Here is a 27,926-nt window from a genome sequence, read left to right as displayed (position 1 = left end):
CCTTCAGAGTTCCACACTGGCAAATGTGAAAACTCAACAAAGTATAAAATAAAATAAAGGTCATAGTAATCACTGTTTTAGTTGTGGGGGTCCAAACTAGTCAGAGCGGAACAGAAAACAAAGCTTGGCATGTTCACACATACTCATTCAGCCATTACAACTACACAGGAGGCCTTCCACCAGTTCTGCTTGCTGTCTTGCATGCAGAATGCTGAGCAGAGAAAGTGAGAACAGCACAGTTTGAATTAGAACTCAATTATAATAGATAGAAATGATTTGGCTTTCCTGGCATTCAAGATCAAGAAAAAAGGCAATTTGCTCAGAGGATAACTTAATGAGATTAGAAAATGGGTTTAATGACTACAAAGTTGCCAATTATGTTTTATAGGAAAGGGAAAGTCCAAGATGTCTGCATTTGTGAGTATGACTGTGTTGGTTACTCGAACTTTTTCGATTTTCAACTCTTCGTCTGTGTTCACATCTCCCTCGGTAAAACGTATTCAAGTGACCACTTTCAATAAAAAGTCTGATGTAAACGTGCGTTTCGGGCTTCCGTGATAGTTTTGAACACGGAACGCAAGTTTTGCAACGCAAGTTCCTATGACCATTTTTGGGCAAAACGTGCGGCCATTGAATGCTCGTTGGAAGGTAAACCAGGTTGAAATTTGACCAATCAGAGACTCGGATTTGGTAGTGATGTATTGATGGTGTCCAACCATTTGAAAATTGATCATGGAGGAGGAATTAATAATAGGAGTTTGTGGACTGGAGCAAGATCTATGAGATTTGCAACGTTTTGACATCTTAACTGTAGGTGGTGGACGTGCAAGTATTGGGTAGCAACTGTCCAGTGTGAACACCATGTGCTAAAAGGGAATTTAAGAATGTTCTTGGATACACCTTACATCCCTAGTGGGAATGTACCTTTCCACATAAAATGGTCTGCTTTGCTAAAAGTATATTAATACATATTGCTTCACATTGTGGTAATCCCCAACCCTCTAATTTGGCCAATAAAATAACAAAACAATAAACATTGCATAACGTAACATGAAGTCCAAAGAATAATGAAGCACATAAAGTGAGGCAAGACGATCAGAAGATGTCAGTTGACTACACTACCCAGAATGCCAAGAGGGGCCTAGATACAGTCTATCAGTGGAGGGGGTTAAGTACAAGTTTTGTGTAAGTTTTAGCGAATGATGTTTTTCGTGTTTTCCTCATTTTTATACAATAAGAAGCCTTTGCAGAAAGCTTGACAGTTAAGTGCAACTTTATTTGCATTAACGTCAATATTGTTCAGTTTAACACTTAAAAGACAACACATGACGTGACTTTTCAGATGGTGAAGCAAAGTACGTATCACTCCGCAATCCTGACTCATGGCTGCAATCATCCAATTCTTTGTAGTTTTCAAAACTTGTACTAAACACTTTGACAGATCTTTGTGCGCCAAACACCACAGAAAGTTGGTTCCAGTTCAGTATCCACAACCAGAATTCATACATCAGGCCCACAGGGTTATATATAGGGAGTTCTATTGATTTTTGAGGAAATTAAAGAACTTTGAGTGTGTCTAAATTCAAGATAAGTGGGCTATTTTATTTTATTTTTGAACTTTCAGCTTGAAAGCACTTCATGTCTTCACAAAGTTACCCTTTCAAATCAACTTAGATAATACTTTGGTACACATTTGGTACAGAAGAGGCTTAACTAGTGGCTGTGCACATCCAGAAATGCATGCGTATTTAGTTTACTTTCAGTGATACAATTCTCTGACTTTCGATGACAAGACAATTTTAGAAGACCTGAAGAATTAGTGTTGAAAGTAAACAAAAAAAAAAAACCCTGCAAATGTCACCAGGCAGAAATCTGCAAGAATTTAAAATAGTACAGTGGAAAGGAAGCCATTCAAGAACACATGCAGTTAAGTCGGGAGGGTGTCACATCCTCAAGAGGTTGACAGGTAAATTATCACGTGCGACTAATGGGGCGAAAACACCCCCTTACTCTAACAAACAGACATCTTATTGACCAGGCTGTTCCCCTTTTGAGATCAGGTTTTTAAAAAGACACCAGAAAATCTGTGCACTTACTAACATAGTAGCAGAACAAAAAATAAATAAGTAAATAAAATGAACACGCATTGAGCTGCAATGCGTGGGCACATATAGGACTAATTCATCTAACAGGATTTCTAATGAATCAGAGATTAGTCTTAAAAATGTTCAAAAAGCTTTTTGAGATGCAGGCCCTTTTGACTCATTGTTATTTGTCAAAGTTGTAGTAAAAAAAAATCACAGATTATGGAATCCTGAATGGGGTTTATGCAGTTATTCACTGTTGGCTCATCAAAGATAGGGGTAAGTCTCTTTTTCATTCTTATTTTCCTGTTACATTTCTGCCCATAAATGCATCTCGAGTCATATATCACAACCTCTACAGAGAGGGAATATTGTATGGATGCACATTTGAAAGTATGCACCCATAAATGTTTTTGGATTTTGTTAAAAAATAAATAAAAGAAAACACCAAAAGCTGAGTATTACCATATAACAGCAAGCCTGTCTGCTCCTAGCAGGTGTCTGAATGTTTCATCTAATCATTAAATGCTGACAGACTTCACAGCGCAGCACCACTGATCCCTGTCAGAGGAATACAGGGCTTGACTTCATTAGAGCTGTTAGCTCCAAACTGCTTTACCTGCACTTATGCCTGGTTAATTCAGCACAGGGATGAAATGGGAGGAGGGTGAGTGAAAGGAAAGAGACAGAGAGGAAACAAAAGCAAAGCAGGGACGGGGGCATTTAAAGGGATGAGGAGGGAGTTGGAGAACGGTAGCGGGGCATGGGGCGTGTGAACCTGGAATTTTCACAAGTAGGAAACGGCATGAAGCTCAAAGTGGTGTTCGCACTGAGAAGGAAAGACCAAAAAAAAAACAACAATCAATTCACCAACGTAGAAATGAATCAATTACTTCTGTGGAACCCTGACAGTCAAAGTGCCTGCCTGAAATTCCAGCATGAGGTTTTCTAATGTATTCAAAAATTTGCTCTGACCTCTGTGCACACATATGCCTCCCCACTTATGGACACGTTAATTTATGCCTGCGCATATGCACCTCAGCACATAAAGATATGCACAAGTGTCCTTGTTCTCAGCATATTTCTCCAGTACATTCATCTAGTTTCTCCTGCAGGACCCCCTCCCCTCTTAGCACTCAGTCTTTTGCTCCTGCCAGCAGAGATTTTTGGCTGGTTTAAGTACGCCCACAGTTCCCTCAGGGACAGCCCATGACGGATGGCACTGCGTGTGACTCTGATTCGATTCAGCCCATTTGATAAATTTATTGCTGGCATTTTGAAAATGAAATTAGAGGGACGTCTCCTGGAGACTGTTTTTCCAGCACAGGTGCCATAAATATACTTCATTTGGCAGCACAGTGGGAGGAGGAGTTTAAGGGGGCGGCGAAGTGTTGGATAAAAGATGTCATGGCAGAGTGCAGACAGTAGGGATGTTCCACGCAAGTGGAGAGCTAAAGAATAAGGTCAAAGCATAATGAGGTCTTGTATTAATCATGATTCTAAAACGACAGTTAAAGGTTATTCTGAATACCGTATTTTCTGCGCTATAAGGCGCCTTTAGAAATATATATTTTTTTCCCCTAAAAATATTATTCTTGGGTTATTCTGTTTGTTTTTACTGATGTCAAAGCAATAGATACATGGCGCTTTGTCAAAATGTCAGTCTGTATTTTTTACATGTCACAAACCAGGTTTGGTGTTATTATGAATACGCTAACATAGCTAATCTGTAGCGATGTTAGACTGTTTTATTTTTGTTGTTGTTACGTGTGGGCATGGAGTTAGCTCAGTCACAGTAATGTTTGTTTTAGCGGTATCAGTCTGTTTTTTTACATGTTGCAAAAAAGGTATGTAGTTACAGGTATTGTTAATAAGCTAACGCAGCTAATGTGTTGCAATGTTCGACTGTGTTTTTTATGTGTTATTAACAGGGTTGGAAGTTAGCATAGTCACAGTAGCGTTTGTTTTAGCTGCATCACTTTTTTTATGTCTTACAAACAAGTTGGGTGTTACTGTGAAAATGTTAACACGCCTAAAGTGTAGCAGTGTTGGAATGTGTGTGTTTTTTACGTGTTATTAGAAAGGTTGGAAGTCAACGTAGTCACATTAATGTTTGTTTTAGCAGTATCAGTCGATTTTATTTCGTGTGGCAAACAATTTGGGAGTTACAGGTATTGTAAATACGCTAATGCAGCTAATATTTAGCTAAGTTAGAATGTGTTTTCTTTTTTTTTTACATGTTACTAACAAGGTTGGGAGTTAGTAACCTTTGTTTTAGCAGTATCAATAATTTTTTATGTGTTTAAAACAAGGTTTGGTGTTAGTCGGAACATGCTAACACACCTAACGTGTAGCTGTGTCTGACTATTTATTTTTTTACAGGTTATTAACAATTTGGGGAAATTCAGTATCAGTCTTTTCTTTTTTATTTATTTTTTTTTTCGTTTTTGCAGACAAGGTTGGGAGTTGTAGATAAATATGCAAATGCTTCTATTGTCTCTAAAGTTGTTGCTGTTCACCTCTCGGCATATCCCGTCAGGGGTCGCCACAGCTACTTAGCTTTCACTGATTTCCACAGGTAGTCTGGCAGAGACTTTTTACGCTGGATGCCCTTCCTGACACAACCCTGTAACTTTTCTGGGCTGGGAAACGGAACAGGGAAAACCAGCCCCTTGTGGCTACATATAGTGGTAACATTAAAAGCAAGTTCTGGAGTTACTGTGAATGTAGCTAATCTTTTGTCTCGAGTAGTTCAATTCCTCCAATAGGTTCAATAGGTACTTTGTTAACTCCTGCACCTGTATTTTTGTCAATATGGTACTTGATGGTACTTAAACTCATGATGCGTGAACTCACCACGTAGCATTTGCTGATGGAAATGCATGTGGACTGCCGCAGGCCATGGCTGGGGAAAAAATGGAGGTTGGGACAGCTGTTGGCTGTTTGAATTCTGTGTCAAAACCAACCAACCAAGAGTCATTTTCAATCCACACTAGAATACAATACAAAGTACAACAGGGAACGGCCCCAGTTACTTGAACCCAGTTAATAAATAAAGACTGACTGACTGACTGACTTATCTGTGATTCATTTGTCTCACCTAATGCGTCTCATGTTTCAGTGTGCCCTATATATGACATTATTTCTATAATCGACAATTTATTGGAGGTGTGCCTTATTATCTGGTACGCCTTTTAGTCCGGAAAATACAGCAAGCTAGAATGCTAAAAGAACTTTTGCATTTTCTCTTATTTCAACATTTTAATCTTACATAAAATGTATCTTCTTCCAATGTGAGTTTTACAACTACATTTCTCCAGTTGGGATTGTTGTCTTCTAAATTTGAAACTTACTTTCCTGTCCAACTGGTTGGTGTTGAAAAAATGTTTGATATCTCACCTTATTAAACAACAACTTTTTACCCTTTTGTGTTTTAGTCAAGTCTGCTCTGGCTGAGTCTCAGAGTAAGGCCCATAGACTAGACTTTGTTTACAAAACAAAGAAGTCATTAAATTTACTGTTATGACCTAAATAGTTTGTACAAAAGCCAGATAACATAGGTTCCTAAAGCTCTTCAAAGATGGCATTAACAAAATATTTCAGGCAAAAATGTTTTGCTGCCTTATAGAAACATATAGGGAGATGATGTCTCCATCTACATTTTAAAAGCAATCAACACTCTTTCATATTTATATACATAAAATCCAGAAACTCTGAAGGCTAACGTTTAACCCAATCAACAACTGATCACAACATGTAAACTGTTCATGCCATTACTTTTGGTTTACTTTCATTACAAACTGTACAAATTATAAGAAAAGCATGTAAACGGTTAAGTCTTGTGTACCGCACCAGCTAATAAGCCCTCCATGTGGTCTTGTTTTGGAAGCGTAACGCCACATTTTGGATCTTCATTTAGCGTTTGCTTTATAAAATGTGAGAAGCATTTAAAAAATGTAATTTCTTCTTCCAGAGGTTAATAGTTTCACAAGTTCTCCAAGGTAAGTGCCTGTTTTATGTGTTCACAGCTATAGTTTGTATTTCAAAAACTCAGCTTGTTTATTTCAGTCACTGCTTGTGTCCACATAAGCAAAACGTCAGCGGTTTTAAATTATAAAAAAAGCTGATTAAAAAGCTGCATTATATTTGTCTTAAATGCAATCAAAACAATGAGCACTAAGCTTTGCTGAGCGAACCTTAATAGAAGTAGATCATGGTCAGTATGCAAAGCAAAAAATGGAGAACAACAAAGTAAGGACTTACAAAGTAGAGATGGTTGCATGAAGCATTATAAATCAAAATCTTTAGTTGAGGGTTAGCTGGTGATAGATCAAAACCGATTTTTGAGCACAAGTTATAAGAATGTTCGATATATCCCGTCAGCGATCGCCATAGCATATCAGATATTAATGCTTCTCATTGGTGGTTTGGGAGATATATTTACGCCAGATGACCTTCCTGACACAATCTTGTATTTTATCCGGGCTGGGAACTAGCACAGCGGGACCTAGACTTTGGTCCCCCTAGTGGTTACATATTCAGGCAGTAGCGCAAAGGGTCTTGCCCAACGACCCACACTGAATGAATCTCACTGCACCTCCTGGGAGCAAAACCCAGATTTCCCATGTGCCAGTCCTGCACTTAACCAACTAAGTTACCCAGCTTTCAATTAAATGGTGAAATCAAAGGGTTAAAACCTATGCAGACTGTTCTGGTTGATATGTTTTTTATTTTTTTTATTTTTTTTATGCGGCCTTAGGAGTCTCCCTGGGGTCATTTCTGTTTCTGAATTTTAGACCCATTCTCCAGACTATGAACAACTGACACATGTATGATGTCACTCGTTGGCCAATCAATGCCCTGAAATCTAATGATGCTGCAACCGTGCCCTAGTCAAAAGCAGTGTAGAGCAAGGAAGAGTAGGGACTATGAGAATATGCCTTTGGTTACTGACCAACTTTGCAGCGGTTCTGAACTGGCTAGCTTCAGTACTTGTGCCAGTTGATTCCTATTCTGAAAAAGCACAAAAAACAGTGGTAGTAGCTAATTGCTAATTAAAAAATGAAGTAAAAAAACACAGTACAGCTGTGCTGAGCAGGGCTTTCATTCAGATTGTAGCTTGATGGTAAGAACACAAATGTTTTCTTTACAACGTCTTTAATGCTTAAGACTGAGAAAAGGCCTGCATGGTAGTCTCACAACACACACCTTTATTCTATCATATGGTTGGCTTCATGGCTCTACAGTAGCATCAAAATACTATAGATAGCTGTGAATGTGTCTATTGCACAGCACTTGATCAAAACACAACAACGGTTTCAGCAGGTTTTCCAACACAAAAGAGACATTTTTCCACAAAGAGCATCATCTAGAACTCAGACAAAAAAGACAGCATCTTCGACAGAGATACCGACCGTACGTTCTGCCTTTCACTGAGAAATGTTTAACACTGCAGCTGTGGAGGTATGATGTACACCGTGTCAGCCTCTGCCTGCCCTAAGCATTCATCAGAGTGAGGCTTCGGCAACTGGCATCACTTACTTTTATACGCCAGTTTGACAGCACTGTACAACTCATGGTCATTACATGCATTGGTTTTCTGCGGTGTGTACTAGCGTATAGCCTGTCAAACAGATGCACTTTGTCATATTAGCAACTTTTACAGATTTGAAGTAGTGGAATTTTTAAAAAGGCACAGGAGATGTCTTATTTTATTTTATTTTTTTACCTCAAAAGCATATAAATGCTATACCTAATTTAGATGATCGGAAATACTTTGGCCTTCAGTTGAGCTGACAGCAGGAAATAAGTTTTAACAACCTAAAAAGCCTGTAAGAAAGGTTTAGACAAAATCAGTAGGAATTTATTTTCCTTGATTGTGTGCCTCCACTTTGCAATCATAGAGCAAGACACGCCCTCTGACATTACTGCGGTTTCTGTAACTAGAGTCAAGGGCAAGGGCTATGCATCCTCCTACAGGCTGCCACTTGAAAAAAAACAACAGTTTGCCTGTCTTGCCCCACCATCACAGGAAATCAAAACAGACTGCATGTACGTCCCCTAAGAATCGCTGGCCCACTACACTTTTTGGCTTTTCCTGATGATCAACAATCTAAACCCTTCCCTTACCACACACGCAAAAGAGCGGAGGTGTCTCAACAGAGTTCTGATTAGTCCAAACATTTAGACATGCATGCTATAAACACATACTGGGAGCTTCCTGTCATTGCAGGATAATTTAGCATCAGCGGGTGTGAGTGATTGACTATGTAATCAAATAAATTGTTCTGCAGCAGAAACACAGACTGACAATTTCGAATCAACAACAACAATTCCCAGAAATGCTTTTGATCTCATTAACAAAGACTGAAAGTGCACATGGATACACACAGCGGCGGAGACCCATGTCACCCCATCGGAAAAGAAGATCGACTGGATGCTATCTTACCTGTTTGTGATGCTAACGTTGCACCTGTAAGACAAACAGAACACAGAAAAACAAGTTAGTCATTAAACAAATGCAATAAAAGGGTTGCGATCACATAAAATACAGGACATAGTATTGATATAGTATTGATTAGGGACAATATATTTGGAAGGAAACAGCCAACTCAGAGGGTACTTTGTAAGAGCAGCATGAATCAAGCTAATGAACGTATTTAATGTAAAAGAAAGCTAGTAAAAAAATGCAAAACAAACATTTTCCCATAATAGTGAAAAGGCTTGAAAAAAAGAAAGCTTTCAGAGAGACATGTTAAAGAGAGCCTTGAGCTGTGGAGAGACTCTTGGCATTACATACACATAATTTTTATTCACTGAGTTATTATTATTTAGTGAGCTTTTACATAGTTTAGAAATAAATACCGCTGAGGCAAAGTATATGTATATGTTTTAGATAACTGTATGTTTCGTACTTAAAGCCACAATTGAGCCTCAAAAAACGATTGGGCCCCTTCTAATCAGGAGAGCCTTAATTATGGATTATTTCTGGTTTTGTTAACTGATGTTGAAGTGATTTTGAGAGATACAGGGTGCTCTGTCAAAATGTCAGTCTGCTTTTTTTTACGAATTACAAACAAGGTTGTTTGCTATTCTGAATGTGCTAACACAGCTAACGTTTAGCGGTGTCAGAGTCCATTTTTAAAAAAAATTGTTACAAACGGGTGGGTTAGCGTAGTTACAGCAACGTTTGTTTTAGGTTTATCAGTATGTTTTTATTTATTTCTTTATTTTTAAAAGTAGCAAGCAACACAGGGTGGTATTGTAAATACGCCAACATGGTTAATGTGTAAAGGTGTCGAACTGCGTTTTTTAATTTTTTATCTGATACCAACAAGGCTGGAAGTTAACCTAAATACAGTGTCGTTTTTAAGCGGTATCAGTCTGTTTTTTGTGTTGCAAACAGTGTTGGGAGTTACAAGAATTGTGATTATGCTAATGTGGCTAACGTGTAGCATGTCAAAAACAAAAATTAGAATTACTGTGAACCCATTTATTAAAGTCAGACCGACTGAAAGACTTCTCCCTGACTCCGTTGTTTCGCATAAAGCGCCTTATAGTTGAGTGCGCCTTACATATGTCAGAAGTTGGGAAATAGATCATTTAGTGATGGCGCACCACGGGCAGAGCTACGGTGGTGCAAACATGACAAACCGTTGGTTGCCACAATAAATATTGTTTGTTGTTCTTGTTATATCAAGCTTTTAATGTTGCCTTTTTATTGAACCGGCTATGTTAATGAACAGGTATACCAAGTACAACTAAAATAAATTAAGGCAATTTTTTTTTTTTCGTTTTTAGCAGCTCAAATCCTTTCTAGCAATCCTCTCTTGGCCACAAGTCCTAAAGAACCCAAATGACCAACGACATGGGAGGGGAATAATTGAATCCAGATGGAATTGCAGGGGTACTGGGGTGAGCAAGCACTAATCCAAAACTCTGCCTAATTACCAGAGTAAAGACAGCATCCATTGTGGAGGTACTATCAGTGTTTATCGGAGCATGCGGCGTGGGATTGGACTGAGAATTAGAGCTTTCTATACTTTTGTTACGTGAGGTGTTACAGTGGATTTGAGCAAATATTGGCACTTTGGTTATTACTATATTGTCTGATTGTCTGCTATGGAACTGTCTACAAGCTCAACACGACGAGCCTAATCTGAAAAGGGGCTTCAAATAATTAGTTAGTGGAGTACTCCCACAGTCCAGTGCCATCAAGCTTATCAGTAAAAGAAAACCTTTGGCCCAATTCCTTTTGAGCTCAAAGGCTTACAAAATGTCACCGCAGTTAAAACCTGCAAAGTAGCTCGAGCTGATAAAATGTTGCACGTCAAAAGCACAAGTCCATTAAGTGATTATATATTTCTTATACAAAAGACACATTTCTTTCTCAAGTTTTTGTATTTTCAGCTTGCAGCATCTCCTCATTTTTTTAAACAACAGTTTTTCAAAATAATGCAATGAGGAAAATGAATCAACTTGTGTTGACTAGAAATATCTCTGTTGTCCCACAATAGTACAGATTTTTTAAACATCCTGTAAATTAGTGAAGCATCAAATAAACAATGAAGCACTTAATCTTGCGTTATGTGTCACCTTTGACTAATATGCTAAATAAAACATTAAGTAAAAGTTTCACAGAGTAACAATGATAAATTTGACTTTACTAAACGTCCAAATACAGACTCATTCATCATACACCAATGAGCTGTCTCATTATAACCCACACAGTGTCCTTTTCCAAAAGAAAAAACGTGTATTCTGGTGTTCAGGTGGTTGATGCCAGGACTCTTACCAACTTTGGAATCGCTTCATGCACCCTAAATGGCCATAGCATTTCCTAACATGAGGAGCCTCCTCAAACAGGACAGAGGGGGAAACTTAAAAACTAGTCAGGAGGGCTTAGGAGACACACACAATCTCTCCTCTGGATCCAAAAGGTAATGTTCTCTGAAAGATGCCTCTTCACAAATCCACATATATTTTCTGCCCATGACTTTCAGTTTATGATAACTCACCAGTTTATAGGCTTTCTCAGTTGGAAGTGTCAACTGCTAAGTCAATATATGGGAAGTCCATAACAAACTGAAAGAATTACAAAACTATCAGCAAAAGGACAAACAAATCAAACTTGACCAGCCTGAACTGAAAACTAGGCACCAATGCTACATTCACACCACGTTTAAACTCTTGCATTCACGCGTCGCTACACACATTCTTAAAACCAGTTTTGGGAACAACTTAAAAAACGGGCAGTCATTAAATAAACATTGAAAGTTAAACCAGTTCAACTTTGGCCGGTCAGGTATTGGAATTGACGTATATTTCACATCCCTTTTAATTCAAAAATTGATCATGGAGGAGAAATTAATAATAGGAGCAAGATTCACGAGATTTTCACCGCTTTGACATTTTGTATCAAGTCGCTGCCAACTGTAAGTACGTGTGTTAGTATCAGGTAGCAACAGTCCCATGTGAACAGTATATGCTAAAGGACGTTCAAGAACCCCTGACACATGCCCTGTGTAAATGTAGCATTAAAGGAACTCAGTGGAAAAGTCACTCAGCTAAAGACGGCTGTGGATGACTATCAAACACAACCAGGCCAGACTGTGACAGAGGGATGTCTGTGAACAGAATATGAAGGAAGAAAACATAGCAGAGTTCAAACAATTCGTTCATCTTTCAAACCCGCTTTGTCCCTTTCGGGGTCACGGGGCTGCTGGAGCCTATCCCGGCCACTTGCGGGCGAAGGCAGAGGAAATCCTGGACAGGTCGCCAGTGTGTCATAGGGCCATAAATCACACACTCACATTTGGAGTAACCAATTCACCTATGAAGCATGTTTTTGGACGGTGGGAGGAAGCTGGAGTCCCTGGAGAAAAACCACGCATGCACGGGGAGAACATGCAAACTCCACTCAGAAAGGTCCCCGATTGGTGTTCTGTTCATGCAGTCAATGAATGAATGAATGAATGAATGAATGAGTTCAAAGAAAAAAACTGAAACACATGATTCTCTCAGTATCTCTCCCTAAGAAGAGCACAACCAGACAATTCACCGCACAAGTTGACAGGAGGGGAGCTGGAGGACAACCAGGACAAAAACAAAACCAGAAAATACTCTGGGTCCTTGTAGCCAGATGAGGGTTAGGGGTAAAAGAAAAAAAATACACCTCAAGCTTAAAATTAAGCTTTAATCATTCCTCTTAACATAAATGTATTAGGACACAGCAATTTTTCTGTATGAAAAAATAAATACAAAAAGATTAGTTTTTTCTTCAAAGAGCTGTATGTTTTTAAAATACAAAAAAGTTTCTTTTCTATTCAGAGCTTATCAACGCGTGCTGTTTAGAGCCAGTACACATAAATAACCACTATTGATGGAGGCAAGAAAAAAAGAAAAACCTGTGTCAATGATTATTGCATTTCTTCCCAGCTTTCAAGGGGCTTACATGGATTTAGAGACTAATTTGCTCTGGATATGTGAGTAGAATTTTATGGGCCTATGCACTCACAGCAGTCCTCCTATGGGTTGGAGCATTATGGAAAATAGTGCAGATGCTGAAACTGGTTTCCACCACCAGTAATACTCCAGCGCAATGAAGGTAAGACTGGCCAAGAGCATGCCTGAGGACAGTAAAAGCTCTATCTGGGAGATAAAATCCAAAAGAATAAACACTGATCAAGTTTGTTTTAACAAAGCAGACTTTGTGTCTACTCACTGAAGGAATCACTTAGGATTTAGGCTGGAGTGTGATCAATCTTTCAAAATAAAAATACAAACTATTAATTAAAGCTACAAGTAGCATTTAGCGGGCCCGAGCACGTGCGACCGCCTGGCACGAGCGACCGCCCCGTGAGCAACGCCCTGCTCGAGCCATTCTCGTTGTTTTTTCTTGTCCATTCTGGAGCTCCAAGCTAATGTTAATAGGAAAGCAGCCTGTGGGGGGGGGGGGGGGGGGGGGGCTGTAATCTGTTTCCTTAAAGGACAAAGACTTATGCATATAGCATGAAAAAAATTCTTAAATCTAAGCCTCGTTTAGACCTGCTCAATTTCTCATCAAGTAGAAGAAGGTTTTTATCAGATTAAGAAACAAGCAATGATGATAATTGCTATCACTGTTCCTAAGAATGAGAACAATAGAACTCATTCAATTTCCACTACAATGTCTAGATGAGTGTCAGCTATGTCTGATAACTTGGCCAATTAGCTGGACCGGGATCTTGCAAAGTGCAGAGGGTTTACGTCCAGTGTGATGAGTCTGTGGACGGCAACAGTACAGCATAGCCTTTGGTTTCCACAAGAGAAGAACTCCTGACACATCTGCCCTAACAGACAACTACAAGAGGAGTTGAAATGTATAACACGGTGAAGGAGTTTTTGTGCAGAAAAGGGTACCATTAGAAAAGCCAGTAGCAGTGACTGCAGACAGGTTTCATCACTCACTGTAAGCTGTAAAGCTGACCCAGACTTTCCAAAATGTCTGCATTACTGCTGCGTCATTCACCAGTAGGCCTTATGTGCAGAAGTGATTGGCTCTGGACACATAATGACTCCTATTGTGAAAATCATAAAAAAAACCTCAGCTGCAAAGCAAAACAGAACAGGATTTTTAAGGTGCTATTGGTGGAGATATCTGCTGAATATGGTGAATATGAATATGGTGAATCTGAACTTGCATTCTTGACTGACATTACTGGAAAACTAAACCACTTGATCTGCGAGCTGCAAGACATTGGCAAAACTATATTTTTTTATTGACCAGCCTGCCTGAGCCAGTGTTTTTCTTGTGGGGATCCTTTCTGCCAGGGCTTGTCAGCTTGGTCAGTGGATGTTGCTGCAGTTGTCTCCCTTGCTGGGACAGCTGGAGTTAAGCACAGCAGCCTCACGGCTGTGAAGTGGACCCCGTTGCTGTCCCAGTCTGGATGGGCACTGTGGTGATGTTCCAATGTTCAGGCTGGCTCCTGGTATGAAGAGATTCCCAATTACCATTTCCTAACCGCAGAGCCAAGGATGTGTTTACATGTTTAGGTCAAAAATGTGATGAACAGCTTCATGTTGTCTATTGATGTAAGTTTAAACCTAAACATGTTTCCCTGTTACTAATCCAGTTGATGTGGTTCTCCACCTGTGTCTAGGTGATAGAAAAGCATTTTTTTATATTTAGAGCTCTAAGCAAACAAACAGTTGTCTATATAAAAGAGCTTTTACAATTGTGCACTTTTAGCAGGTCTCTGAATACATGTGACCAATGTATAATGGATTTTCACAGACTTTGTTTAAAACTGAAGGTGACAGAGACTTTGGAGAAGTGGTTACATTGCTCTGGACTTCTTTGTTTCATCCACAGAAGAGTAAAATATGTGATTGATTTTGAAAAGCTGCTGAAAAATGTATCTTTTTAAAATTGCAATTTCTAATTTGGGTTTTACATTTTGTGTTCCATTTTTTGTGATTGTATAAGAAAGATTTGTTATTTATTTGGTGTTTAAAGGTGGTACATAATGTATATACACAATCTTCTTAGAGACATTTGCTATATGTTGTGTTTGTTGTCGTTGTAGTTTAATTTCTTTGGATGTATTGAAAGGAAATGAAAAGAAGTTGCAGCATTGATTAAAAAAAGCATAAAAGAGACATTTACTGTCTGATGTTACATCTGTAGGAGTGTACTGAGGCTGGGTTTTGTTTTGGAGCACATTCATATATTTTGTTTGTAAAAAAAAAAAAAAAGATAAAATATAAAGTTAATTGTATTTTGGATGAATAAAAAAGCAATGATTAGTGCTAAGGATGTATAAAAGACAAACAAAACAAAGGAAATTGCTGTATTTTAGTGTTGAACTAGGCTTTCTAACTGTTCTACTTTCTGTCTGCCACTCCTGGCTAATTTACATGTGAGCACACAGCCGGGGGGGGCTAACTCCACTCCTGCAGCAGGGGAGACTGATGAAAAGCTTGAGGATGTAAGATTGAATAAATAAAATCCTAGAGTTGACCAGTTCATTTTATAAATGTAAATATTTTTTATTTTGGTGCTGATAAACTAAACAGATGTTATGATAAAAATATTTGCTTGAGTCAAAATGTCCAAAAATTTGCTTTCAGCACAATAGGGTGATTAAGGTGGTTAAATGTTTCTCGTACGTATAGTGCTGCTTTTCAAACGTGGAGCTTTGTAAGACGCATCTAATTCTGAAATCTCAGCTTCCTGAGACAAACGGCTGATTTCCTATGAAGCTTGATTATATGATCATGCTTCATGATCATTTATGAACATATATAGCTCGTCCAAAATTGTCATATCCATGGGTTCAGAATGGAAGTTTCATCAAATCTATTTAATTTCAGTGAGATCAGACAAGGAATGTGAACGTGAGAGCAACATTTGTGCATGGCGAGATACCCAACTTCGCCGCTCTGTCACGACCACACCCCCGCGTTGAAAGATTTGTTTTTCATCAGAGTAAACTTCAATGGTTTTTCAACAGGTGGACGTCATTTTGAGGTGTGTTTGCTCATCCTACTTGGAGCAGTGATGCTCCAAGTAAAACATGTCATTTCCTGTTGCCAACAGGTGGCGCTACACCTGTTTCGGATTTTTCCACTGTGGATGTGTTCAAAGTCAGACTACAATCATGCACAACAAATTTGGATCAGATTAGATTATTCATGGCTGAGTAATGGCCATTTTTCTTTTCATGGCGTGATTTCGAAACGACCTCAAATTTTGACGCGCCGCCACGGTCACAAACAACCGTAAAAACTTAAAAGCTTCGCAATTTAAGATCGGACATGTGTTTAGTTTACAAAACCAAAGTTTGGAGTCATTGTTCAAAAATCTCTAGGAGGAGTTCGTTCTAGAACGAGGCCTGCAAAGGACCAAAATAGAGCAAAACTGACATATTGACATCAATATAGCAGACTTCCTGTGCGACTGACAGCTTGGTCCCAAGAGACTTTTTTGTAGGTTTCCATCTGATGAACATGTCCTGTAAATATCAAGCTTGTATGTTAAAGAACATGGCGGGGCTCTCAAAAACAAACATGGTAGGTGGCGCTATTGAGCCGTTTTTTGTTCACCCATGCAAGTGCTGTGTATCTAAGTTGGAGATATGTAAGAGGCCTCTCATTCTGAAATCTCAGCCTCGTGATACAAACGGCTGATTTTTTATGAATTTTTAATTATCTGACTGCAACGCAATCAACCACTTCCTGTTTGGTGGTGGCTTGCGCAGGCACCGTCAGGTGTACACCCATGAAACTTTAGACGATGAGAGAAGACCCTTATGAGTATCTCCTGCTGTAATTTTATGAATGTCGGACAAAGCACAGAGAAAAGATAGGTCAGAATGTGACATAAAATATATTTGTCAATATCTAGGTGGCGCTATGGAGTTCGTCCAAGATTGTCATATCCATTGGTTCAGAATGGAAGCCTCATCACCTCTATTGAATTTCAGTGAGATTGGACAAGGAATGTGCACGTGAGAGCAACTTTTGTGTGCATGGCGAGACGCCCAACTTCACCGCTCTGTCACGACCACACCCCTGCATTGAAAGTTATGGCTTTTTATCAGAGTAAACTTCAATGGCTTTTCAACAGGTGGACACCATTTTGAGGTGTGTCGGCTCATCCTACTCGGAGCAGTGATGCTCCAAGTAAAACATGTCATTTCCTTTTGCCAGCAGGTGGCGCTACACCTGTTCTGGATTTTTCCACTTCTGATGTGGTCAAGGTCAGACTACAATCATGCATATCAATTTTGGATCAGATTGGATTTTGCATGGCTGAGTAATGGCCATTTTTCTTTTCATGGCGTGTTTTCAAAATGACCTCCATTTTCGACGCGCCGCCACGGTCACAAACATCCGTAAAAACTTAAAATCTTCACAATTTAACATCGGACATGTGTTTAGTTTACAAAACCAAAGTTTGGAGTCATTATTCACAAATCTCTAGGAGGAGTTCGCTCTAGAGTGAGGCCTGCAAATGTCCAAAATGAAGCAAAAATGACATATTGACCTCAATATATCAGACTTCCTGTGCGAGTGACAGGTGGGTCCTTTCAGACTTTTTTGTAGGTCTCCATCTGAAAAACATGCCCTGTAAAAATCAAGCTTGTACGTTAAAGCGTATGCGGGGCGTCGGGACAAAAGTCACTGTAGGTGGCGCTATCGAGCCGTTTTTCTGCGCCCATGCCAATCTCCTATAAAATACGAAATTTTTCGCGACTCCTGATGTGTGTGCCAAATTTGGTGAGTTTTGGGGTATGTTAAAGGCCTCAAAAAGGCGACTCTTCCGGTAGAATAATAATAATAATAATAATAAACATTCGAATTACAATAGGGTCCTTGCACTCCGTGCTCGGGCCCTAATAAACATTCGAATTACAATAGGGTCCTTGCACTCCGTGCTCGGGCCCTAATAATAAACCTAACAGATACAATAGGGTCCTTGCACTCCGTGCTCGGGCCCTAATAAACATTCGAATTACAATAGGGTCCTTGCACTCCGTGCTCGGGCCCTAATAAACATTCGAATTACAATAGGGTCCTTGCACTCCGTGCTCGGGCCCTAATAATAATAAACATTCGAATTACAATAGGGTCCTTGCACTCCGTGCTCGGGCCCTAATAATAAACCTAACAGATACAATAGGGTCCTTGCACTCCGTGCTCGGGCCCTAAAAATACTGAAAATCATCAGCACTGCAGCTCAGCAGGCATGCTTGCAGATTATTTGTGATGTTCATGACATTGATTGTTCATTAAAATCTACTACCCAATTTCACACTGATTTCTCTTTTTGATCAAACACATGAAAAGAAATGGCGGCAACCAGAACCGAAGTAAAAGATCACAGGAGGAAAAACTGTCAACGGTAACATTTAGCATTGGACAAAAAGCCTGCATTTGCTCAATTTACATAGCAGCAAATGAGGAAATGTGTCTAATTGAATCAGTGAATTCTTCAGTAGAGTCCGTCTATGAAAATGCAGATCACAGAAGAAGCAAACGCATAAGTAGACGTGAAGAGTGAAATGAAAGCAGTCAGAAATTGCGCTTTTGCACAAAAGGTGTGCAATTATCCCCAGTTTACAGCGGACGTTAGTGCTCAGTTTGATATTTTGTGGTGGTCCTGCCAAAAAAACATTTTACGTTTCTCAGTTGTGGGCGGGACTATTGGTATTAAGCGACCCCGCCCCACTTCCCCTCCTCATTACCATGAGACACCTCTTTTTACAAGCTCTCTCGCTAACTAACAGATCTGAACCACATACATGGATCTAGTCATCTCTTTTCTGTTCATAAACACCTCTTTTATCAGAGGGGTTCTCTAAGCCATCCACAGCAACAGTCATGCTCAGTTCCCAGGCAAATTTGAGAGATGACTCCATAGACATGAGTGCACTGCAACATATGTCAGTAAAAGAATTATCCATCTGTGTTTGTGAGGGCAAACAAGTTTATGAATGTGGAAAAATGAGGGAAAATGAGACAAACAGCACAATCTGAGCAAAGCCGCACTTACCAATGCTGATGATAGATCTGGCTTTTTATAATTAACTTTACTGCAGTCAAATCCATCACATAATGTTTATGACTTCAATCTAGTCTGGTGCGAACGTGCCGATTCATCACTCAGACGAGCTCTGAGGAACGAACCAGCCCATTGGTCACGACGGGAGAGGGAGCCTTCTCAAATCAAATGGCTCTTACCTTGTCAGTAATGTTCTGTGTTTTAATGCCCGCATGTGACAGATGCTGCACAGCGTGCGCGACAAAATTGCTGACTGAAAACAAATGCTGCCGATCATTTTTACAACATGCCGCAGCCCTTCATGCACAGGAAACGGCCTGCTGTTTGCTGTGTAAGAGATAACCATCGAGAATATGCACACAGATCTTTTTTTTTACTTTGTCTGAACTTTTGAAAGGCAAAAGTCTCCCTCTGAGACAATAGAATCTAAATTGATTGACCTCTTTGATTTAAAAAAAAACAATGTTCATGATTGCATACTATGTTTTTTTTTGTTTTCAATCAGCAGACCAGATGATATCGAACTGAACACTAACATCCGCTGTAAACTGGGGATTATTGCACAGTTTAAGCGAAAATGCAATTTCTGACTGCTTTCATGTCGCTCTTCACGTCTTCACGTCCTCTGTGATCTGCACCTTCATAGACGGACTCTACTGAAGGATTCACTGATTCAATTAGACACATTTCCTTGTTTGCTGCTATGTAAATTGAGCGAATGCAGGCTTTCTGTTCAATGCTAAATGTTACAGTTTTTCCTCCGTTTACACTTAAATAAAAGTATTGGGTTTTGCAAGAAGTCATAAACCGACGTTATGTATTTTTATAGCTTTTTCGGCTACGTGATGACCGGCGATTATTGATGACATCTTCGAGCTGTAGTAATGTCCAAAATCGAAGACTGGCTATGTCCGAATTCCCACCCACAGCCCTATAAATGGTGTAAATGTTAATGGCTTCAGTTTCATTGTCCAAGTGGACAGTGAAAATAAACGCATATCTCTCTTTATCTCTCTCTATCTCTCTCTCGCTCTCTCTCTCTATTTAGTTTCTTTTATTTAAATAGTTAATATGACGTCACCGATTTCACGAAGTTAAAATCAAATAAATTGAGTGTTTTTTCGATGATCATTTATAAATCTACTGTCTTCTGAAGATAAAAACATTGATGGTTTGTTTAAAAGATACAATTAAACACATTATTTGGCAAAAATTGTTCAGACGCAATGCATTATGGTCTATATTTGCCAATCTAGTGAGGATTGATGCACACTGGTTTTTCGCAGAGACTTCTGGGAAATTTCTAGCGAACTCGATTTTGGAACTGTAGATCTGGACAGCACTCTAAAAACGGCATAGTGAGCAGGGAAGGTATTCAGACACAGCTACTGTTTTTCCCACATCTCTCCACTTAAAGGGATAAATGTAAGGGTAGGGAAGCAATTCAGATTCAACCTCTGCTTTTGATTTTAGCTAAAAATGGAATAATCAAAATGAAAAGATCTCTGGGAACGCTTTAAAAATAGATTGAAAAAAATGATCGGAGTGAGTCGTGAACGGCTTTTGGTTTGTAATTTAAGCCTTCCTCCGTTTTGCTCAGCTGTTAAAAAAATCTGCATGCATGTAGAGTAAAACGAAGTTTGTAATTAGCCTTAAAATGACCGCAAATTCACAGTTTTGAAAAACAAAATCAGCTGACTCAGTTAGATCTTTATTGGAAGCCGTTCCTCCACTTTGAGAGCAGTTTTAATTAACCCAGAAATTTTCATTGATCTTATCACCTTTATTAAAGTCTCCTTACAGCAAATCCTTGTATTGTAAAAAAAAAAAAAAAAACATAATTAGGCTGCTCTAGTGTGCAGGTATGACTACATTATTGTTGTATATTAATGTCCATGTCAGGGTGTGGGATATGTGCAGTGTGTTGGAAACAACCGAGACACTTCTCAGACGATTAACCACTATTGATATATCATCACTTTAACGTGATTAGGATTAATTCTGATGCTGCGGTTGTTCATCTGTGAATCCTGCTCAAAAGCCGACAGCTATGGTCCATCAGTTCAAATTACCAAGCGGAGAAACCGCCATGGGACGGATAGTCGCAGACGCGAGCCATTTGTAACCACTGACCGGGACGCTGAGGAGGGAAGATTAAGAGATTCCGAGGGAATCCTCTAAAAACATGCCTCTGTAATTAATAAGGATTTTGATTGTCGCAGTTTGAGCGATTTCCTCCAGAGATGCTCGTATTCTGAAATTCCGCCCAGAAGAAATAAATGGGGGAAAAAAAAGAGGTAGTGACAAAAGGGAGAAAGGTGGGAGGTGTCTCCTGTAGCCTACGGCTCCTAACTTCACTTCACATGAGAAGTACCTGACATGTGAAGACAATCACCCAGACAGATACACTTGGCTTGTCACAGCCAAAAAAAAAAAAAACACCGCTGACGGAAGAATGGCTTAAATTGGAGAAGTTGAGCGTCGCCAAACTGACCGACAACTTTGACAGCCCTGTTCTAGGTTACATAGATGTACATTATTATTTCTGCATTCAGATCTGCTGGGAAAACCGTATGGAACATGTGAAGGAAACATGCGTGTTCCACAGAAGCATCCAAGGACACAAAAACCCAATCCCAGGTTTTAATTAGCTGAGCGGAGCACGTGCTCTCCTGCTACATGCTGCACAGGGAGAGCAGGGAGGGCTGGCTTCCTGCTCATTATGTACTAATGAGTTGTCTATTAATGAAAATGGAAAGCATTTATTTTGTGAGCACAAAGGGTTCAGCTGGATTAATTACTGCACTACAGCAACAAAATGAAAACAGAAAATGCAGCATCACTCTTGTGTGGCACTTTACCCATTAACCAACTGTTATCAAGCCCCACAAATGTTGCCGCTCGCAGTCGGAGCAGAGAGAGCACATGCAGGCCGTTAAAAACTTCATGGGGAAAAAAAAAAAGCCCGTTTGCCAGACTCAGTAGATGCTATTCTGCATCAGTGTCTCAGTCTTACATCTGTGAAGCTATGTTCACGCCGCCCTCGGCAAACGTGCGTTCAAGCGGCAACTTCCGATTAAAAAAAGGTGAACGCTCGTAAATACACGTTCACAGTTTTCACGTTCCAAGCTCTCATGTCCGCCAATCACTACGCAAAATTTGAGTAGCTACTGTGTTGGTTGCTTTAATCATTTGAACCTCTTCAGCTACATTTCACACCAACTTCGGCTGCTTCCAATGAAAAGTTAACGCACATAAACGTGCATTTCCAGCTTTCACATGTAGCCACGCATGTTTGTGCATTTGTGAGTGTGGCCGCATAGGTTGCTCAAACCCCTTTTTTCGATTTGAACCTCTTCTGCTACGTTTACACCGACCTCAGCAACGTGCGCTCTAGCATCCACTTTTGATAAAAAGTCTGCGTAAACGTCCAAAAGTTTTGCGTTCACGCTAGCAACTACAACCGTTGTTGAGCTGTAAATAGAATTTTGGTCAGGCTTTGACCCATCAGAGACTCGGATTTGGTAGCAATGTATGGATGGTTTCACTTTCAGTTCATGAAAGTGCCTACCGTTTGAAAATAAGTCGGAATAGAGCTGTGAGAGAAAAAGCCTGGAGCAACATTCACTTGTTTATATGTACATCAAGGGCTATGCTTGCTTTCAAGAACCCACATTTCCTGAATGTGCGTCACTAGACCAGCATGTCCGTAGCTTTAGTTGGGGGGGAAAGGTAACACTGATCCAAAAATTGGGCTTTTTTGGAATATTATGAACATTTATCTGAAAGTAATGAATGTATATTTACTCGGTTGGCGAAGCAATAAGTTGGTTTTTCCTTTACATTTCCTCCTTTGACAACATGATTGAGCTACAGCTCCACCTCCTTTCAAATTGTGATCAGAGTCATTCTAATAGCCCACTAATAGCTTGATTTCCCACTTGTAGAAAGTCCAGAGTCTGGGGAACGTGTGGGCTCAGGCATCCTCAGCAGATGGTTCTTGATCAGATATTAGAGGCTGCTGGGCAGCGAGGTCGTCTGGCCGAGAGCATCATGTCCCGCCTGGGGGACGTCAAACCTTCCAGGCCCCAGCGATGTTTGTTGTGCCAAGCCGAGCCGCTCTGTGTCCCAACCGGACTGTTAGGACGTTGGTGCAGTGACAGACTGCTGTCCTTAAGGTTTACCAACACGCCGTTTGCTGGCTTTCTTTCTATCCAGGAATGTGTGTCATCTGTTTGGGGCTTTTCATGATTTGATGACAAGTGATTAGATTACGCCATGTCCCTGGTAAAATATTTGGGAGATAACCTAAATCCCATCTTGCTTGAATTACAGAGATGACATCCTTTTCTTTTTTTCTTCCCAAGGCTTTTCTCCATTGTTGCGATGACAGGTGGGAAGACTTTTTAAAAAAAACAGGAACGCGATTAGGCGATTCGACATGACATCAAAGCGGATTACGTTCTTGTTATTGAAATTGAACATTAATCCTAGAACTGTATCGATGTCTTTTATGAAATAAAGAAAAAAAAAAAGAAAAAAATCCCACTACGTTAGCTTTGACTTGTATTTTTTTGTTTTTTGGCCCTGTCTGTCTCTCCACCTCTGTCCACAAAGCAACAGCGAAAGAAGAGTGAATAAAGACCACAATCTGGGCTTTATTTATCCTTCCCCCAGTGGCAGTGGCAGTCTGAAATGGCAGGGCTTCAGATATGACCTTCAGCTGGAGTGGCTCTCCATCAGTCATCACTGCCACCCCCAGATCAGATGGTGGCTGGAAAATAGCGGCACCTTCCGCCCTCCTTGCGCACTCCCTGCGCCCTTGGCCTAGCTTTGTTTTGTTTCTCCTTCACAAATGCAAGAATTTCTCCCACCATGCAGATTCCGGTGCATGTTTGTGCCCGCTAAACCTAAACTTACCATGTTTCGACACAAACCGCGTGAGGAAACACATGGAGCAGCAAAGACACAACAGCAAGAATTGAAGTCATACATTTCCTATTTGATGTCTTCTTTTCACAGACTTTACTTCCAATCCTTAAGAAAACATACGACTGTGGCCACTGTTTTTGTTGTGCACAAACAGACATGAACAAAGAAAATGAAACAAGACAAACTCAGTGACACAAAGCCAAAATAGAGACAGCAGCATGAAAATGGGCCTTTTTTCTCTTTAAAAAGACACAAAAGGAAGAAGAAAAAAAACAGACCAAAGGAAATAAAGATTTATCTCTGTTATTAGCTCGTGCTGGTTTGCGGCGCCTTCCGTCCGTGAAACCCGGGTTCGACTCCAGGCTGCTCCCTGTTCCCTTCTCTACCTCTGCCGGTTCCAAGCCCGGTTTGAGAAAGTTGCGTCAGGAAGGGCATCCGGCGTAAAACATTGCCAAATTTACCATGCGACTCGTTCGCTGTGGCGACCCCTGATGGGAGAAGCCGAAAGAGGAAGAAGAATGGTACATTTTTGCTAAACATCACTCAAATGTTTTTCTTTCTTTTTTTTTACCATATTAACAATGAAGAGAACAGTTTATATATTCTCATTTCTGATTATGAATAAAAAAAAGGGCAATACGTTTGTATTATCAACCAACCCTAGAATCAGTAAGCTGCACGCTTACTGATTCTAGACCAGATCAGTCCCACTGCAGCCATCTTTTGATCTATTATAGAAGCGTTCCCAGTGTTCTTTTCATTATGATTGGGTCCTTTTTTTCCCCAAACTCCAAAAACCTGTGCTGTTTGCTAGGACAGTGTCTTTCAACCTTTTTTGAGCCACGGCGCACTTTAACCTTGACAAAAATCCCGCGGCACACCAGCACACACACACCCCCCCCCCCCCCCCCCCAAAAAAAAAAAGCAGAAACTCATAGTCTGTTTTGATCTACAGCCCCCCCCGGCAATCTGACGTGCATTTTTGTGATAATTGTGGCAGAAAAAGCAGGAAGTTGCAGATGTTTTTTGTAAAAGATGTAATAAAAGTTAAGTTACATACAAACTGTATGTTTGTTGTGTTTTCAAGACGCTGTCCCTTTAAGCCAATGCATCATGGGAGATGTAGTGTGAAAACTGCGAGAAAACGGCAGAAAGACTCGCGTCTCTGAGCTTCATGGTTTTGTTCACTTGTTCCACGGTCTGATACCGGATTCTGTGGAAAGCTACACCGCTAAAGAGCTTTAGCTGGTGTTTTTGTTGGAAATGAGTGAGTTATGAGCTAAATTGGAACAAGGAAGTTTAGACTTTAAACACTTCTGATTGGTCAGACTGATGACATGTGATTAAGCCTTCAAGAATGATTAGTGGAGTCGTGGAGACAGTAAAAGCTGCGGGACTTTTCAGAAAACAGTTATAGCTGCAGGTAAATCGCAGTGCCGTCATTCTTATCAAAATGTCTTTAATAGAATCAGTTAAACACAAAGAAATAAGTATTTTATGATCTTTCATATTCCTAACTACTCAGTGTTTTATCAGGACCTGTTTGGATGAACAAAGAGCTGATTTCCTGGAGATGGTTAATGTTTTTAGATCAGTTAATGAGGGCAATTTTCCACGGCACACTTGACCATCTCCCACGGCACACTAGTGTGCCGCGGCACACTGGTTGAAAAACACTGTGCTAGGACATAGTTTCTGCAGAGCGGCAGGAGTTCATTTGAAATTCACCTCTGGGTTGTAGGCGGGACTGTTGGCGCAGAATAAGCCCGCCCCCAACTTTCAAATACATGGATAGTCGTCTACAAGTGGATTATTCAGAATGGAGCAGAGCTTGTGGCCTGCCGATTTCTACGTCACAACTACAAGCTTTTTTCAACTCCATTTTTTCGTCTGCTCCTGATTCACAACAATTTGGATTGAGAAATACTCAGAAATTTAATTTTAGGCTTATTTTCTTCATACACATATATATATATATATATATATATATATATATATATATATATATATTTATATTCTCCATCGTGAGTAAAATGCTTCAAGAACAAGTAAAAAAATCCAAATGCACAACTATCATTGGAGTGGGTCTTTAACAGAATAACCTTGAGGATAAAAGACCATTGCAACAACACATCATCAGTAGGGTAAAACTAACCTGTCTCACGACGGTCTAAACCCAGCTCACGTTCCCTATTAGTGGGTGAACAATCCAACGCTTGGTGAATTCTGTTTCACAATGAAGCACAATTTGAAAAATAAAAATGGCTTAGTCTTAAAGTCTTCAGATTTTAATTGTATTAAATATCTTTTTTTATTAATAATAACAAATTTGCCATACACATTTTAATAAAATTTCCCACTTTAGGGTCCTCAAGACATTTTGTGGGGACTGTAACATAGATAGGGTATGCAGGACGCTTTAATTATTTATTTTTGTACTAATGAAGTATACTGACGTGAAATAAACAAAATTAGCTTATTTTTCTAAGTTCTAAAACTATATGCCAATACAAGCATACAAAAAAAATAAATGCAACTTGTTTTTTACTCTAATAGAAAGGATTACTTAGTTTTGTGAACTGTGAGTGTTTCAGTGTAGACTTTTTGTTTGCTCTCTAGGGAAAGAAGGTTTTATCTGCACTCATTCACTCATAGATTTGCAAACACTTCATCACGAATGCATGAAATATTTGAACCATCCTACATTTGTACAAACTATTTCTCCACCTTCAGCGTCTTCATATAAAAAAGGACTCTCTTTTTTTTTTAAAGTCTTTTAAAGATTTGGTCTCTTAAAAACTGAGACTAAAGGGCACAAATGCATGTTAAGGCTTTCATAGCTCCATAAAACACTCTCTCACATTAAAACCTGTCTGCAATCTACCAATAATATTCATTTTTTATTGCTTTTTTTTCTGGCTCAGTTCCCAAAAGATGTCTGTTAAAGTAACTTTTGTGAACTTGTGAAGCCTATTGATAGCAAAGTTTACAATTAAAAGCAAATATTGTAAGATTTATATGAACAGGGACTACATAATGTTTTAGTAAAGTTATTTTGATTGGGCAGTAAAAAGTCTACTATAAATGGGCCGACTACATGATGGAATGTGCTAGTAGATATTTTATTATTTGAACGGAAGATAAACAACCCGGCATAACGCAGAGCATCTCTAACATGTCAATAAATTGACCTGGGTAGTTGATTAGTGATTAGATTAGATTTTTGTTAAAAACAACATTTTATATATATATATATCTATATATATATTATAAAATGAAATATGGGTGAAAATGGATGAAAAACAAAAGAAAGATTTATAATTAAGGCAGAAATGATCAACAAATACTAGAACTTAAACAAAGGGGCTTAAATGTTGGAGGCGAGTGTAACTTCAGCATCCATAAAAGAAGAATACAGCGCTAATGAGAGGGCTTGATGACAAATAGATCATAAAGAATTGTTTAGGCTAAATCAAGGACTACTTGTTCGTCAAATACATCCCATTAAGACAATGAGATGTAATGTAAAAAGATTTGAAATCCACCCAATACGCAGATTATTCAAAATGCATCATAATATTTATCCAGTTGGATTTTCTGTATAAAAAATGACTTCCCCTGCAGTAGAAATGGGTTTCTGTGACCACCTCAGTGAGAAGCAGAGATCTCCTCTGTCCCCTGACATTTAACTCATTTAGACCTGAGGCACTCGTACTGTGGAGACTGCAATATCCATATGTTGCTCCAGGTCTTACCGAGTTATGGTGACAAATGTCCTAACCAGAAGAGCTGAAGTGTTTTTCAACTGTTCTTTTTTTTTTCTTTTAATTTAATTAGTGTTTGACAGTTTCTCTCTTTTATTTCTCTTTGGGAGCTGAAAACAACTCAACAAATTAGGTTGAAACATTAAAAACAAAAAAAAGAAAATCATACCTGATTCTATGGGAATGCAAAGCCCAATGCCCTCATCCCTGTTCTTACCAAAACATGCTTCCCAAGCTATGGCCCTCAGGGATTGGTTAAAAAAGAAAAAAAAAGTTTAGTCCATTCAGGCGTCACACCAGAAGTTGCATTTGAAGCTACGTTCACACCCCCTCAACAACGTGTGTTCAAGGGACCATTTCCAATGAAAAGTCGATGTAAATGTGCACATTTCAGATTTCTGTGTTCAAAACTCTCGCATTGACTCGTCACTACACACATTTTTAGGGCTATGGGTACAAAGCATTGAAAGTTAAACCAGGTTGAGCTTTGACCAACAGTAATGATGTATGTATGTCGTCCTTTTTGATTCACAGAAGCGCTGACCGCTTGAAAATTGATCATGGAGGAGAAATTAATAGTTACCATTTGTACCCGAGTTC

At 39.5% G+C, this 27,926-nt stretch overlaps 1 protein-coding gene across 2 annotated transcripts in view; it reads right to left on the bottom strand.

Moving 5' to 3' along the window:
* LOC101175079 (cadherin-4) overlaps positions 1-27,926 on the bottom strand; it is a 336,814-nt gene that overhangs the window by 176,749 nt on the left and 132,139 nt on the right. For both annotated transcript variants that reach the window (XM_023957138.2, XM_078950415.1), the window contains one exon: positions 8,533-8,556. In XM_023957138.2, the coding sequence (XP_023812906.2) occupies positions 8,533-8,556 (24 nt within the window). The remainder of the gene's footprint in view (positions 1-8,532; positions 8,557-27,926) is intronic.

The sequence above is a fragment of the Oryzias latipes genome, chromosome 7 (genome assembly GCF_053564925.1).
Source record: "Oryzias latipes strain Hd-rR chromosome 7, Olatipes_Hd-rR_3.1".
Lineage (NCBI taxonomy): Eukaryota > Metazoa > Chordata > Actinopteri > Beloniformes > Adrianichthyidae > Oryzias > Oryzias latipes.
Note: the sequence above shows the minus strand (reverse complement) of the source record. Positions and strands in the feature narration are given on the sequence as shown.